General features: G+C 46.8%; 1 protein-coding gene across 1 annotated transcript in view; it reads right to left on the reverse strand.

The window, feature by feature from the left end:
• Nucleotides 1–1,503: 1,503 nt before the first annotated feature.
• mrc2 (mannose receptor, C-type 2) overlaps nt 1,504–17,462 on the reverse strand; it is a 262,300-nt gene continuing 246,341 nt past the window's right edge. The window contains exons 32-36 of the mRNA XM_068013057.1: nt 13,464–13,610; nt 13,164–13,286; nt 2,740–2,919; nt 2,155–2,181; nt 1,504–2,054 (exon numbers count right to left, since the gene is read on the reverse strand). Of these exons, the coding sequence (XP_067869158.1) occupies nt 1,825–2,054; nt 2,155–2,181; nt 2,740–2,919; nt 13,164–13,286; nt 13,464–13,610 (707 nt within the window). The 3' untranslated portion in view covers nt 1,504–1,824. The remainder of the gene's footprint in view (nt 2,055–2,154; nt 2,182–2,739; nt 2,920–13,163; nt 13,287–13,463; nt 13,611–17,462) is intronic.

A 17,462-nucleotide genomic window follows, 5' to 3' on the forward strand; every position in this document is an offset into this window, starting at 1 on the left:
TCTGCTAGTTTAACTGAAGTTTTTACCAGTTTAAAATAAATGGGATATTGGCTGCTTCAGTTCCAGGCTGATATTGGTAACCAGATTAACTGTGCTTCTCTTAACTTGATAGCCATCAGGAATATATGCCTCACATTATGAATTTGTGCTCCTGGTATGGAGCATTGCCTGTTGGGAGCATGTAACCGCGAATTTGGACACCCCTTCCCCCATGATTAATCATGCATTAAAATTTGTGGACAGCAAGTTGTAGGATAACAGTGCCCTTCCTGATTCATGCCCCTGACTGGGAGCACAAGCTCATGAAATTTCCCCTTAAAAAGGGTCCCCACCCCTACCTCATTTCATCAGAAGTTGGACGTGTGGGATTTCTCCGTTGATGCATGTGTGTCATCGGTTGAACAACGAGTGACACTGACAGTTAAAATCCAATGAATGCAACTTAGTAGAGAGGAAACTTCCTAACAATCCAATCTGATGTGGACACATATCTTTCACTGATGATGGCTCCACATCATCACTTAAGATATATTCTCACATTTCCTCCCCTTCTATCTTTCTCTAATTAGAGGGTTGTTAAAATCTGGGATCTATTTCCATAACTGCCAATGCTGACATGCTCTGTATCATTTGCCAGCTCATTTCCTCCCCCTACACATCGAACAAGTCAAGCATGTCGATCACATTCTCTCAACTAGTCAACCATGTTTGAAAAACATGCTTTTCAACTCCTGGTTATCTAATTGCAAATTGGGAACATAGGACCAGGAAAAGGCCATTCGGTCCCTCGAGCCTGTTGCACCATTCAATTAGGTCATGGTTGACCTGGATGTGAACTCAATCTACTCGCCTTGGTTCTGTAACCCTTAATACACTTACCCAACAAAAATCTGTCAATCTCAGTTTTGACAGTTTCAAATGACCACCAGCTTTTTGGGGGAGAGAGTTCCAGATTTCCACTACCTTTTGTGTGAAGAAGAGCTTCCTGATATCACCCTGAACAGCTTAGCTCTCATTTTAAGGTTTTGCCCCTTTGTTCTGGTCACCCCCATCTGAGGAAATAGTTTCTCTCTACCTAGCATATCAAATCAATTAATAAACATGTGTAAAAAGTGATGGTTCAGAGGAGGCGTGATCCACACAGTGCTAATCTCAGATTGCTCCACCATCAGTCTCCGGCTATTTTCTGTGCTACTCCTTGCCAATAGCTCTTCATGGTCTGCTGTGAGCTAGAATCATCTGGACATTAACAGCTGCTCATAGGAACATTTTCAAAGACAAATGTTAACTCCAACCCAGATCCTGTTCACTCAGCGTAAACATACGTGTCCCTTCCTGTCTGTGGAAGCGTGGGTCTGAGAAACAGAGCAAAGACTGGGGAAAACACTGTGGCCAACATTTTAACCCTGCTGAAACTGACGGAAGGCATAGTGAATGCAGGACAATTTTATTCATTGAATTGTGCACTTTTACATAGAAATGAGCCTGCGTCAAGGTCAATAACACAGTTAAAGCCTGTTTATTGGGGTGCCCTAGTGGATACAAATTGCCCAATTTATCAGATCATCCCTATGAAGCAAAATCCACCAGTACTGATGTAAATATATTATATACATATATATATATATTACAAAAATATATATATATGTAACTGGATGCCTGAGAAATATATCCTATAAAGGCATGTCCCCATTAAGCAGTGCCAACTGTGTCACTGTGAGACTGTGCTGGGATTCTGTGCTGACCTGCATTATGTTCTGAACACCAGTCTGTGCTTAGCACACTGCTCAAGGGTGAAGAGAGACAGAGGAGCAGGTGCCAGGGCTATTCCTGCTGCTCGTTCATTTCCATGTCTGACACCAAGATGTTTTTCTCCACGGATTCGCTGGGCGTCGATGACGTCCGGCTGTACCGTGCACTCTCGAAAGCCCCGCGACGTGAGCCCGAGGCTGTCCGCCGTCGATACAGGAGCACCAGGACCACCACCACCGCCAGCAGCACTAACGCGCCCAGCACGTACAGGACGATGTCTAAGGTGTGCCCCTGCGGGCCAGCTGTAAATAAAAACACAGACAAGGAAAATGAAAACCAAGCCTCAAAATTCAGTCAATGGGTTAAAATGGAAATGAGCAACGGAAAAAGTGATTTACTTACAGGAAACAACAAGTCTGCTTTCTTGAACTGTGTGAATAAGTTTTAAAAAATTGCATTAGCTTAATTAACATTGAAGAAATAACAAGCTGTCCTATCTAAGGCAGTGACAGTGCAAAACAGATGATAGCGAATTGGCTCCCCACTTTACATCTCTCCTGATTGAGCTGCCGATTCGCCGTCGCGCAATGTCAAAATTGTGTTGGCTTAGCTGGGACCATGGCAATGGCAGAATAACTGGGCTCAGTGTCTGCAGACTATTGGGTGAGGGACAGAAACCCCAGGGATTCTGCTTCCCGCTGCTGATCCATTCACCTCCACTGCAAAGTTCACTAACCTGAATGTTGGAAGAGGGCAGGGAAAAACTCAGCTGGGATAGTCCCATAGTAATGGCTGAATGGTCTCCTTCTGTACCATACTGCAGGATGAGTCGCTGCCTTCAGACAGGAATGGCGCTGCCCTTCCCACCATGATGTACACATTGGAACATCAACTAAGTGCATAGCCCTGACTCCCTGCCCATCCAAGAACCAACACTAGAGCAAAGATTTGTTAGTCCCAAAAATTCTCTTCCCTTTTATTTCTTACCTCTTGGCATTTTGCAGACGATGCCTAGCGTGGTGCTGGTACAGGTACCAATTCCCCAGATGCCAGTGTTACTGTTGATCCAATAGCATGTGTTCGGACTCATTAAACTCATGTTCTCAGTTTCACGAGCCCAGTTTGAATAGTTCAAGGCTGTCTTATCAGGCCACACAAGTGAACCACCTAAAGGAACAAGAGGATGAAGAGCTGATTACACCACAGGGTAACCGCATTAGCTATACTGCACAGTAATCACACTGACTACACCTCACGGTAACTGCACTGGCTGTTTTTTTTATTTCCAAAATATACTTTATTTATAAAAATCTGTAAAAATTACATTCCCAAACAGTTTAAAACAGCATCAAGTCAAAAAATACAAACAGTGCAAAGGTGATCAGTTTCCTTCAATACAATTATGAGTTGCCTCACAACCCTTCCATTTCACATTTGTCCTGCCAGATACATTTTTACATTATACAGGAGACAGAAAATTTCCCAATACAGTTCGACGGGTTTCCCATGGATCCAGCCCCTCAGTTCAGCTTGGTGGGGGGACCTTACACTGTGGTCTTTCCCCATTGAGCCTTTGCTGTAGCTGACCCAAGCTTTAGTGCACTTAGTCCTGGACCTTGGAATGTGCCAGTCTGCAACATTCGGTGGTGGACAACTCTTTGCGCTGGAAGACCAGCAAGTTTCGGGCAGACCAAAGGGCATCTTTCACCAAATTGATAGTCCTCTAGCAGCAGTTGATGTTTGTCTCGGTGTGCGTCCCTGGGAACAGCCCGTAGAGCACAGACTCCTGTGTTACAGAGCTGCTTGGGATGAACCTCGACAAAAACCACTGCATCTCTTTCCACACCTGCTTTGCAAAGACACATTCCAGGAGGAGGTGGGCGACCGTCTCTTCCCCACCACAGCCACCGCGGGGGCATTGCGCGGAAGGGGCGAGACTTCAGGCGTGCAGGAAGGATCTGACGGGGAGGGCTCTTCTCACCACCAGCCAAGCTACGTCTTGGTGCTTGTTTGAAAGTTCTGGTGATGAGGCATTCCGCCAAATGACTTTGGCGGTCTGCTCGGGGAACCATCCGACAGGATCCCCCGTCTCCATTTCCCGTAGGGCCTTGAGGACATTCCGTACAGACCAGTGCCTGATGGATCGGTGGTCAAAGGTGTTTTCCCGCAGAAACTGCTCCATGAAGGATAGGTGGTACGGCACGGCCCAACTGCATGGAGCGTTCCGCGGCAATGTGACCAGGCCCATCCTTCGCAACACCGGGGACAGACAGAACCTCAGCACGTAGTGACACTTGGAGTTTGCGTACTGGAGATCTACACACAGCTTGATGCAGCCACACACGAAGGTGGTCATCAGGATGAGGGCCACGTTGGGTACATTTTTCCCGCCCTTGTCCAGAGATTTGAACATCGTGTCCCTCCGGACCCAGTCCATTTTAGATCCCCAGATGAAGCGGAAAATGGCTCGGGAGACTGCCACGGCGCAGGAGTGGGGTATGGGCCAGACCTGCGCCACGTAGAGCAACAACGTGAGCGCCTCGCACCTGATGACCAGGTTCTTACCCACAATGGAGAGAGATTGCTGCCCCCACATGCCCAACTTTTGTCTTACCTTGGCTACTCGCTCCTCCCAGGTTTTGGTGCACGCCCTGGCCCTTCCGAACCATATCCCCAGCACCTTCAGGTAATCTGACCTGACGGTGAAGGGGCCAAAGGATCGGTCAGCCCAGTTCCCAAAGAACATGGCCTCGCTCTTGCCGTGGTTAACTTTGGCTCCCGAGGCCAGTTCGAACTGGTCGGAGATGCTCATCAGTCTGCGCACGGACAGCGGATCCGAGCAGAAGACGGCGACGTCATCCATGTACAGGGAGGTTTTAACCTGAGTGCCTCCGCTGCCTGGGATTGTCACCCCTCTTATGCTTGCATCCTTCCTAATAGACTCAGCAAAGTGTTCAATACAGCAAACAAACAAGATCGGGGGGAGAGGACAGCCCTGTCTGACTCCAGATTTGATCGGGAAACTTTCCGATTCCCACCCGTTGATTGAGACTGCGCTACTGATGTTTGTGTAGAGCAGTTGGATCCAATTGCAGATTCCCTCCCCAAACCCCATTTTGGAAAGCACATCCATCATGTAGGTGTGCGATATCCTGTGAAAAGCCTTCTCCTGGTCCAGGCTGATGAGGCAGGTGTCCACCCTCCTGTCCCGTATGTAGGCGATCGTATCCCTGAGTAGCGCGAGACTATCAGAGACCTTCCTGCCGGGTACAGTACAGGTCTGATCAGGGTGAATCACCAACTCCAGAGCAGATTTGACTCGACTGGCTATGACATTGGACAGAATCTTGTAGTCAACATTAAGCAGTCCAGAGTTAGCGGCTTGTCCAGTCTCTCCCTCCTGCTGTCATCTAAGACCTCTGTGATAGATGACAGGAAGGACTGGGAGGCTCTGCTGTCTGTGGGCGGCACAGTGGCGCAGTGGTTAGCACCGCAGCCTCACAGCTCCAGCGACCCGGGTTCAAATCTGGGTACTGCCTGTGTGGAGTTTGCAAGTTCTCCCTGTGTCTGCGTGGGTTTCCTCCGGGTGCTCTGGTTTCCTCCCACATGCCAAAGACTTGCAGGGTGATAGGTTAATTGGCCATTATAAATTGCCCCTAGTATAGGTAGGTGGTAGGGAAATATAGGGACAGGTGGGGATGTGGTAGGAATATGGAATTAGGGTAGGATTAGTATAAGTGGGTGGTTGATGGTCGGCACAGACTCGGTGGGCCGAAGGGCCTGTTTCAGTGCTGTATCTCTAAACAGTGAGATGGGCCGCCAATTTCTGATTTCTGCCCTCTCCCCCTTCCACTTGTAAATGAGGGTGATGATGCCTTTCCTCATGGATTCTGACATGATGCCGGCCAGGAGCATACTCTCGTATACTTCCAGCAGGTCCGAGCCGACCCAGTCCCACAGGGCCGAGTACAACTCGACCGGTAAGCCGTCGCTTCCGGGAGTTTTACTCGTCTCCTCGGACTCGACGGCCTTTGTCAGCTCGTCCAGAGTTAGCGGCTTGTCCAGTCTCTCCCTCCTGCTGTCATCTAAGACCTCTGTGATAGATGACAGGAAGGACTGGGAGGCTCTGCTGTCTGTGGGCTTCATGTCATACAGCCCAGCATAAAAGGATTTGCTGATCCTTAGTATGTCAGACTGCGAAGACGTTACCGAGCCATCTTCTTCCTGCAGGCTGCTGATAACAGAGCTCTCTCTGTGTACCTTTTGGAAGAAGTAACGCGAGCACGTCTCATCCTGCTCGATGGAGCGGACTCTGGACTGGTAGATGATCTTGGAGGCCTCCTTGGTAAACAGCGAGGTCTGCTGGCTCTTCACCTCTTGGAGGTCCTCCTTGACCTCAACCCCCATTGACTGCAACCGGAGCAGATTTTGCATACTTTTCTGGAGTCGGGACATTTCCCTCTGTCTCTCTCTCGCCCTCTGAACACCTTTGTGGATGAAGAACCTCTTGATGTTCTCCTTGATCGCTTCCCACCAGTGAACCGGAGACGCAAAGAGGGGTTTCACGGTCCTCCAACCTTTGTAATCCCTTTTGAGTTCCTCAACGTTCTCTGGGGTCAGCAGTGTAGCATTGAGCTTCCACGTCCCTCTGCCAACCCGCTGGTCGTCCTGTAAGTGACAGTCGGCCAGTAAGAGGCAGTGGTCGGAGAAGAACACCGGCTTGACGTCGGTGGATCCGACCATGACAGCACGGGACACAAATAGGAAGTCAATCTTGGAACGGGCAGACCCGTCCGATCTTGACCATGTGTATCTGCGCTGCGCTCCGTCTGCAGGTTTGCTGAAGACGTCGTGCAGTTTGGCATCTTTAACTGTTTCTATTAGGAATCTGGACGTAGCGTCCAGTTTGCTGTCGTCACTGCCGGATCGTCCAGCCGCATCGATGATGCAGTTGAAGTCACCGCCTAGGATGACCGGCCTGGACGTCGCCAGCAGCAGTGGGAGCTGCTGGAAGACGGTCAGCCGCTCGCTGTGTTTTACCGGGGCGTACACGTTGATCAACCGGAGCGGAGCGTTGTTGTACATCACGTCTGCTACGAGGAGGCGACCGCCCACCACCTCCTTAACTTCGGAGATGGTGAAGTTACCTCCCTGCAGCAGAATACCCAGGCCGGAGGAACGGCAATCATTACCCCCTGACCAGATCGATGGCCCATGGGACCACCATCGCGACCACTGCCTGTAGGTGCTGAGGTGTGGTATTCCACACTCCTGCAGAAACAGTAGGTCAGCTTTGACCTTGGCAAGGTAATCCAAGGTTGAAACACATCGCGTAGTAGATTTAATGCTACGCACATTAATGGAAGCAATTCTTACACCCATTTTTTAAAAGTTATTTGTTGCTTCCCATACCATTTGTCCTTGCTAGTCCCAGTCCTTTGGGATGTTCCTGCATACCCATCGTGTGCGCAAGCAGTTTCACGTTGGTTGGGCTCAGAAACCCCTCCTGGTTTTTCATGCAGGGGTTTTTCCGCTGGGGTGACATCGGGGGGGTCTTGTAGTCAGCAAAGGTTGGGTTATCCTCTGCTGCTTCCATCTGTTCCTCCTCGAAAACTTTACTGCTCTCGGTGTCCCGGAGCTGAGATGCGTTGGCCACGTCGTTACGTGTGGCACTTTGGGTTTGGGGCACGCCGGGCCCATCACGTCGTTCCAGCATTCCCCCGTCCAGTGAAGAGGAGTTGTTGCAGTCTGATTCAGAAGATAGCCTCCTCTTGCCACTGGTTTGGGTGGTGGCCTGTTCCGCTTTTGGATGTTTTTTCTTTGTGGTTTTCCTCTGGACCAATTGCCACTGACCTGTTTGTCCATCTGCTGCCTCCTCCTCCATTGATTCTGTCTGTGGAGGAGGGGTTTCCGGGCGCTGGGTAGGTGCTGGGTCGCTGGTTTCAGCTGCCTCCCCTTCCTTCTCCTTCTCAGGTTGAAGTTCCTCACTGCGGAGAAGGTTGCTTGTCTCCTTTCGAACACCGGATGCCTTCGTCGAACCTTCTCCCAGCCTTTCCTTGGACCTTGCCGCCTGAGCATAACTGAGGCAGCGTTTAGGGCAGGTTTTGTAGAGATGGCCTGCCGCACCGCACAAGTTGCAACACTTAGCCTGCTTAGAGTCCTTGGTCTGATGGCCTTCCTCCTTGCAGTTCTTGCAAACAACCGTGCTGCAGTTGGCCGCCACGTGACCAGATTTGCCACAGGTGCGGCAAACTCTGGGCTGCCCAGCGTAGACCAAGAAGCCTCGACTTCCCCCGATAGCGAAGCTGGAGGGAGGATGGATGATGGCTCCACTGGGATCGACCTTCAAGGTGACCTTGACCTGCCGCTTGCTGGTCCAAATCCCAAAGGGGTCCTTGACATCAGTGCTGCAGCCGGCCACCTCGACATACCTGGCGAGAAAGGTGCGTACATCCACCACCGGAACATGGGGGTTGTAGAGGTGAATCGTCACCACCCGGTCCCGTTGTGACGGAAGCGTGAAGAGCAGCTCCGCTGTGAGGATCGACAGTGGCGCCCGGTCCCCTTTCTCCTTGAACGCCTTCAGGAACTTGATGCATCCCGCCACGTTCCGGAACGTCACGTCGACGTATCCACTGCTGGGGAAATCCTGCAGGCAGAAGACGTCCGTCGCTTGAAATCCGCAGCAATCTAAGAGAATTTTCTTGATGAAGAAGGTGCGATCGACCGGTGCATCTCCTTCCTTGTCCTTCACGACCACCCGAACGGTGTTGCGCACTCCCTGGCCCGAAGCTCGAAGATTGGTTATAGCCATTTTACTCAAAGCTTCCCCAGGATCCAAAGGCAATGATCATGGTCTCTTCTCAACAAGACCACTAGCTGTACTGCACAGTAATCACACTGACTGCACCTCACGGTAACTGCACTAGCTATACTGCATGGTTATCACACTGACTGCACCTCACAGTAACCGCACTAGCTATACTGCATGGTAACCGCAGTAACTGCAGCGACTGATCACACCTCACAGGAACCACATTAACTACACCGCATGGTAACCACACTAACTACAGTAACCACATATGCTGCACGGTAACTGCACTAACTATGATAACTGCTCTTTTCACTTGACAAAAGTTATTACATTGAAGGCACTACATGGGGGAGTACGGTTCAATATAGAGTAGGAAGGGCCAGATCCACATCCATGGTTTCAGCAGACTTGGATGATTTTAACTGTGGTGCTGATGGGGTAATTAACAATTGGCTTCAGTATTCCTGGGCTAAGGAGGGGAATATTCCCACTCTCAACAGCTATACAGTGGCATTTCCTGAAAATATTTGCATGGACATGTGAGGCAAGGCAAGTATAGGCTGAGCTGCGATGTTACTCACAGCCGAAGAGCTGGCCTATGCTCAGTGCCTGGACTTAGATGTATAAAAGGCTTTTCAGAAAATGTCCTGGAGTTTCTGCTCAGGTGCATTGGTTTTCTTGCCACAATTTGCCCAAAATCAGCCAAACTAGCACAAAAGATTGCAGAATTTTAAGCGCAAATTACATTCAGTGCAAATCGAATTTCCGCAATCTTTTGCACTAGTTTAAAAAGCACTGTGTTAGAAGCAGGGCCCACCCACAAAACTGCGCCAAGTTACAACTCTTAAACATAGCACGGAATATTTTTAAAGCAAAATTAAAAAAAAATTACACTCTAAAATGCTGCCGATTGCACTGGTTCATGGCAAATTTTGTGTTCAGCAATTTGCAAATGAGTTTGAGTGGAAATTTGAGAAAAAGAAACACTTCTCAAAACCAATCCAATTTTGGGCACAATTTACGCTGAGATCACTGATTACAGCCAAAGCAGAAACTTTAACCCAATGTATTTTAGGGCTGCCTGCTTCCTAGTGAGACTCTGTGTCTTCAGGACAGGAGAGCTGAGAAATGGTAAAAATTAAATAATTGAATGGTTAACGAACAAAGCATTAACTGACTGGGAGCAAAAGCATCTCCTTTGTCATATTGTTCTAAGTCATTGACAGCACTACTGTCTCTCCCCTTTATTGTCTGGTTACTAAAAGCATCTAATGCCACTTTACACTGATGAAGTTAAGATTTAGAGCCTCAGCACATCAGGGAGAGGGCACTGCACAGTACAAGATAAGGCCTCTCGTCAAATTGATCAGTGATTAAACAGCCATCAGGCTGAACACCTGCTGTTTCAATAAGGGCTCGCAATGATTCCAATTGTAATTCCAGGAAACTTTTATGATCTGCTCCATTGTTTTATCACTTCGCCACAGATGTTTTGTCTATTGTAACTGGGGAGTGTATAAGCACTAAATCCTGTTCTCCATACTAATCATCATAGATCAGTATTTAATAGGGAATTGCTTTCAATGCCAGTTTTTGTCTTATAGGATCATAAGAAATAGGAGCAGGAGTAGGCCATTCAGCCCATTGAGCCTGCTCTGCCATTCAAACAGATCATGGCTGATCATCTATCTACCTCTACGCCATTTTCCCCCAGTTGTCCCCATATCCCTTGATGTCGTTGGTATTCAGAAACCTGTCAATTTCTGTCTTGAACATGTTCAATGCCCTCTGGGGTAGAGAATTCCACAGATTCACCACCCTCTGCGTAAAGAAATTCCTCTTCATCTCAGTCTTAGAAGGCCTATCCCTTAGTCTAAGACTGTGTTGGCTTGTTCTAGACTCACCAGCCAAATGAAACATCCCATCTACATCCACCTTGTCACGCCTTGTAAGAATTTTGTAAGTTTCAATAAGGTCTTCACTGATGTATTTAGTTTTTTATATATATCAAAAAAAACTTCCTTTCAAACAGTTTTTGGCAGGTATTGCCATTCAGGAATGAACAGTATTCTGACCCAGCTCTTTGTGGTGTGAACACTCACTGACTGAGCACATTCCTCATGTCCACAATATGCTCCTCATCAACCATGGCTCAGTAGCTGTCACCTCCAGGGCAGTACTGAGGAGGGAAAAGAAGTTCCCATAGCAACACCTTTTATTTGGAAGAGGGGAATGGAGTTAAAGGAGATGTTGCTCAATGTGAGAACTAGTTCAGCCAGGTGGAGGAGGCTGGTGGTGGTTGGGCCTCTGTTCAAGGAAGAGGCGGCGAACCCTCAGGCCGTTCCCGTGGGGAATGGAGGTGTAGAGAGATTGGACATCCATGGTGAAGACGCTTGGGGCCAGGAAACTGGAAACTGTTCACGTGGCATCGGGTTTTGGAAGAGTTGCAAAAGTAGATGGGAAGAGACTGAGTAAGGGGACAAAAATAGAGTCAAGATAGGAAGAAATCAGATCAGTGGAGCAGGAACAAGCTGAAATGATAGGGCTACCAGGGCAGTCATGTCTGTGAATCTTCTGAAGGACGTAGAAGTGGGCTGTTCAGGTTTGGAGGATTATGAGGTTGAAGGCCATAAACGGAAGATCCCCAGAGGAAAAGAGGTCAGCAACAGTCTTGAAAATGTTTGGCGGTGGGATCACAGTCCAATGGGAGTAGGAGGAATTGTCAGACAGTTGGCGATCAGCCTCTGCCAGATAGAGGTCAGTATGCAGACAACAACAGCACCACCCTTGTTGGCTGGTTTGATGACAATGTCAGAGTTGGACCTGAGAAAATGAAGAGGGAAATAGGTTAGAGTGAGTGAGGGGAGCAGAGAAATTGAGACGGCCGTTCTCAATGAAAAGATCTGGAGAAGGTGAGAGGCCAGAGGGAGGGGTCCAGGTGGAGGGAGAATATAAAAGGGCAGGTACCATCCAACTGAAACAGCAATTTACTTGTACTTCTTTCAATTTAGTGAACAGTATTCGTTGCTCACGATGCAGCCTCCTCTACATTGGATGACCGTTTTGTGGAACACCTCTGCTCAGCCTGCACATTTGACCCTGAGCTTCAGGCTGCTTGTCATTTTAATTCTCCACCCCTCTCCCTCTCTGACCTTGGCCTCCTACATTGTTCTAATGAAGCTGAGTGGAAGCTGGATGAACAGCACCTCATCTTTTGATGAGGCACTTTATAGCCTTTGAGGCGGCACAGTGGCGCAGTGGTTAGCACTGCAGCCTCACAGCTCCAGGGACCCGGGTTCAATTCTGGGTAGTGCCTGTGTGGCGTTTGCAAGTTCTCCCTGTGTCTGCGTGGGTTTTTGCCGGGTGCTCCGGTTTCCTCCCACAGCCAAAAGACTTGCAGGTGATAGGTAAATTGACCATTATAAATTGCCCCTAGTGTAGGTAGGGAATATGGGAATATTGTAGGGTTAGTATAAATGGGTGGTTGTTGGTCGGCACAGACTCGGTGGGCCGAAGGGCCTGTTTCAGTGCTGTATCTCTAAATAAAAAACATTGCATTCAACTATTTCAGATCAAGTAGCTGTTGGTAATTATTCTGCTTTTCCAATTTACACCTCCTCTAGACCCATCTTTTGTTTCTTTACTTGTCCCATTACCATCTCCTTTTGAACTGCACCATCATCCCTTTCATCATTTAATCTCTCCCGCTTCCACCCCATCACAGACCTTCCCCTTTCCTCTCCTTTCCCTGCCTCTGTATTTGCTTAAAACTTGTTATATTTCTAACTATTTCCAGTTCTGATCAAGGGTCATCGGCCTGAAACGTTAACTGTTTCTCTCTCCACAGTCGCTGCCTGACATGCTGAGTATTTCCAACATTTTTTGCTTTTATTTCAGATTTCCAGCATCCACAGTATTTTGCGTTTGGCCTAAGTGAAACGAGTTTGACTAGTTTCAGCCCAGCTCCTAGTGGATGGAGGCATCACCAAACACATCTGTAGAAGTCAAAGTATTGACTTGTGTCAATTATTGAGAAATCTCACACTGGGGCAGTAGGAGGTACATTTCTGTGGTTAGGGTTAAGCCATTTAGTTGGAGCTTTACTCTGCATTAATTAATTGAACTTGGAGTGCACGATGCTGATCCCTAGGTGCCCCATATCAGAAAATTGTTCCATTTCCCAGCAATGAATTCCATCATTTTAATGAACATATATAAATTATCAGTGGTTATGGAATAGGTTGATTTTGATATACAAGATGGCAACACAACTGGGGAAGAAATTTGCTCTACAGTGCTACCTATGGGCCAGAACCTGCAGCTACACCACGACTGCTGACAGAAATATTGATTGGGAAATGTTAACATCGCACCTTACAATAGTAAACATTGAAAAAAAAGTGTGACCAAAAATCATGGCAACAGGACATAAGGTTTGTGGGCAGAAGCATTCAGTATTTTCTGCTATCATCTATACTGTTCTCATTGGAACCACACTGCTTGTAGAATCCATGTCCTGTAGAAAATGAACCAAATTTTAATACAGATTGCTGTGTTTCCAGCTGATTGCCATGTTGCAGTGTCAAGACAAACTTACTCTTTGTGTTGTACATGAGACTCAGCCAGGCACCGTTGGTGTCATTTTCATATGTCTGTAGATGTTCCCATACAAACACATTCTCGGTCTCATCAAGAATTGACAGCATCTCGGCCCCTTGCACTGTTCAAAAACAATTGGAAAAGGAGTACAAAGTAGAGCAGTCAGCACAGTAACCATGGAGCACAGTCTGGGTTATCCCACAACACCCAGTTTGCATAAGATGGATAATATGTCCCCCTCAGGTATTAATTACCAGAGGTTTCCTTATCCACATTATTTATCATACATTCTACATACCTTTCTGACAGAACTTGGCTGCGTCTTTGGGAGTTGCCTTCTTCTCCAAGTGGAAGGTATAACAGTGATTACGGAAGGGGATCCATGAAGAATCTTGCAGGCTATTTGGGCAAGTGCCAGTGAAAGTTGACTTGCTGGACCAAGAGTCTGAGAAGAAATAAAATCAGCACGTGAGTAGGAGGAGGTTAAATTCCAAATCCAACAGGCAGAAACGAGGGGTCATTTCCTCTGAGTACACTGACTACCTGCCGCTAGCCTACAAATGAGCTGGTTTACTGGAACACAGGAACAGGAGTAGGCCATTCATCCCCTCGAGCTTGCTCCACCATTCAGTTAGATCTTGGCTGATCTGTATCTTAATTCCATAGCCTTTGATACTCATATCTAAGGAAAATCTAAATTGAATTTAATCTCACTGGTTGGATTGAAACTCATATCCTTTGGTTTGCTACTCTACTACCCATAACTCCTGCAGTGGCAAAGTACTGAAGCTGCTGAAAATCTGAAATAAAAGCAGAAAATGCAGGAAACACTCAGCATCTGTGGAGAGAGAAACAGAGTTCAGGTTTCAGATTGATGACCTTTCATCAGAACTGGCAGAAATTAAGAGCTGTAACAGGTTTTAAGCAGGCTCAGAGGCTGGGGGAGGAAGTGGGAAGGAGGAAAAATGAACAGGGAAGGTTTGTGATAGGGTGGAAGGCAAGAGATATTAAATGACAAAAGAGATGGGCGGCGCAGTGGTTAGCACCGCAGCCTCACAGCTCCAGGGACCCGGGTTCAATTCTGGGTACTGCCTGTGTGGAGTTTGCAAGTTCTCCCTGTGACCGCGTGGGTTTTCGCCAGGTGCTCCGGTTTCCTCCCACCGCCAAAGACTTGCAGGTGATAGGTAAATTGGCCATTGTAAATTGCCCCTAGTGTAGGTAGGTGGTAGGGAATATGGGATTATGGTAGGGTTAGTATAAATGGGTGGTTCTTGGTCGGCACAGACTCGGTGGGCTGAAGGGCCTGTTTCAGTGCTGTATCTCTAAATAAAAAAATAAAATAAATAAGATGATGGTGCCAGCAAAAGGCATAACTACTAGACGACTGTACCCACTGACTTTCTGTTGAGTGAGAATTAATCCTTACTCCATTTTAAGTCGTATTCTCAGATTAGCATAACTTGCACCGTCATATGTTGCGAGTAATGTTAGGTCAGGAAGCAAATCAGAGTGCCACTGTAATAATGCAGCCTCTGTTTGTTAAGACAGTAACCCTGCACGTATTGAGTTCAAACCTGCAAATGTTGCCTCATTCTCCTGTGGAATGTGTGTGGTTGTCATGCTTTGATTAGCTTAATAAAAATGTCAGCTGTGGCTCAACAACAACTTGAATTTATATAGTGCCTTTACGGTAGCAAAACATCCCAAGGCTCATTTGATAGCACTCTCACCTCTGAGTCAGAAGGTCATGGGTTCAAGACCCACTCCAGACACGAGCCCATAAATTAGGCTGACACTCTAGTGCAGTACTGAGGGACTGCCGCATTGTTTGAGGTGCTGACCTTTGGATGAGACGTCAAGTCAAGGCCCTGTCTGTCCTTTATGTGGATGCAAAAAGATCCCAAGGCACTATTTTGACCCTCGTTCTCCCCAATGTCCTTACCAATATTTAATCCCTCAACTAAAAATAACTAAAAAATAGATTAACTGGTCATTATCACATTGCTGTTTGTGGGGTCTTGCCGTGCACAAATTGGCTGCCACATTTCCTATGTCACAATGGTGACTACACTTCAAAAGTTTATAACAGCTGTAGTGTACTTTGGGTTGGGAAAGGCACTATACAAATGAAAATTCCTTCTTTACAAGTATGGGAATTATAATGTACCCAGAAGGCCCCGCATTAACTTATGACCCTCATAGCTCCATTCTGGTTTTCCCTTATAAAAAAAAGGTAGCCCTTGCTGATAGAATATTTAGCTGGAACACTGCTCATCACCAGCTATAAGGTGCATTTGCACCAATTCAGTCATTTCTTAGAGCGCAGAAGATTAAATGTACACTATCCCTGAATGCCAAGGAAGTATCAAAATTAAAATTTTTATTTGTTTAGCCACAGGAAATGCAATGGAGTGTTTAAAGTATAAATACAGCAAATGCTGGAAATATGAAATAAAAACCAACAGTACTGGGAATATGCAGCAGGCCCATCAGCATCTGCAAAAGGGCAGGTTAGAGGGTGTGGGCAGGAGGGTGGTTGTCCCTTTTTGTGTTCAGGTTCTCATGGATTGCTCAAGTTTCTGTTGCACTGCAGCCCACCACTTCTATTTGGCTTGCGTCTATTATTTCTTGTCCTTTTTTTCTCATTACTTATTCGTACTCTTTAAATCATGGCTGGGGTTATGGTAATGGGATTTTTCGTGATCCCTATCAAATTATGGTTCCGTATATTAGTGTTGTTTGCTGCAGAAGGTTAGAGTTAGGGGGTCAGGAGCATAGTTTGGATACAGACCATGAGTTCAACTTTATTCTTTAATAACTGTGAATGAAACAAATGGAAACTTAAAAACAAATTAAAGTAGTCGTCCTGATGCCTATCAAATGCTCTAATCCCACCAGTTCGCAGAAGGCACCCAGTGTATCGGTGGGCATACGCGGCTCCTCTCCAGGGTCACCTAGGCACGGACAAGACCACAGAGGAGATGCGAAGAGCCACAGCGACCCATCCCTGCCATGGACCATCCAGGAGCATGAAACTGAGGTGGAGCCAGAAAATGAGAAACAGTCCCGTTACACTCAGCATATATGAGAAGCACAGACTCATCCAGGCTGCAAAAGTTGCAAGAAGCCTGAGAGTCCTTTCCACTATTTTCTACTTTCATTTTCAGTACAGTTCAGTTGTGTCTGTCATACAGGACGGGGGGAGGGGTGTAATTTTCACTTTCACCAGTGGCGACATGATTGCCTACCTGTTCTGGAATAGCCCCCAGTGATATAATGGGTGAGCAATCGGCTCAAAATAGTTTGCTGCCATATGGCGGAAATGAAAATGACCCCTGGGATGTTTTATAAGCCCAGGAACATATTACACCAGTGACTACACTTCAAGTATAATTCTTTGGCTGTGAGGAGCTTTGGGACATCCTAAGGTTGTGAAAAGCGATATCAGATTAAGGGTTGATTCAGTTAATTTTAAGGTGATTAAAGGGTTTGATAGAGTAGATAGGGAGAAACTATTTCTTCTAGTGTGAGAGTCCAGAACAATGGGGTATAAACTTAAAATTAGAGCTAGGCCGTTCAGGAATGATATCAGAAAGAATTTCTTTGCATAAAGGGTAGTGGAAATCTGAAACTCTCTCGCCCCACAAAGCTGTTGATGCTGGGGGTCAATTGACAATTTCAAAACTCAAACTGATGGATTTTTGTGGGCGGGGCAAGTAAGGGTTATGGAACCAAGACGGACAGATGGAGTTGAAACAGATCAGCCATAATCTAATAGAATGGCAGAACAGGCTCGAGGGGCTGAATGGCCTCCTACTGGTCATATAGAAATACAAGTCATTTTTTCTATTCATACCTGTAGGTTCAATATTTTGCACTGTGAGTATTGGAATAGTGATGATATATGGAAGTGTTTTTGAGTGGATTCCTGGGTTCAGTTCACAAAGATTCCTTTTGATATCTTACAATCTGTAAATCTATCTGGTGGGAAAACCTCCTTTATTGGGCCCCAATATTTGAATCCCTCTATTTTACAGAGAAATGCAATCAACTCCTGTCATCCCAGAGGCAGGGCTGAACATCAGGAGGTGTAATAAGTGTCAGGACTCCTGGTTGTAATCTGCTCAATCTCAGCGTGTAATTGTTCACAGTGCAAAGTTTACATTTTAACAATATTTTGCGTCACTACTGTTTGGTTCTGTTTTCTCAGATGTAGACACGTTGTGTCACAACAACATAGCTTGGAGAAGTGTGAGGTGATGCATTTGGGGAGGTCAAACAAGGTAAAGGAATACAC

Source organism: Heterodontus francisci, chromosome 33, assembly GCF_036365525.1.
Source record: "Heterodontus francisci isolate sHetFra1 chromosome 33, sHetFra1.hap1, whole genome shotgun sequence".
NCBI classification, from domain to species: Eukaryota; Metazoa; Chordata; class Chondrichthyes; order Heterodontiformes; family Heterodontidae; genus Heterodontus; species Heterodontus francisci.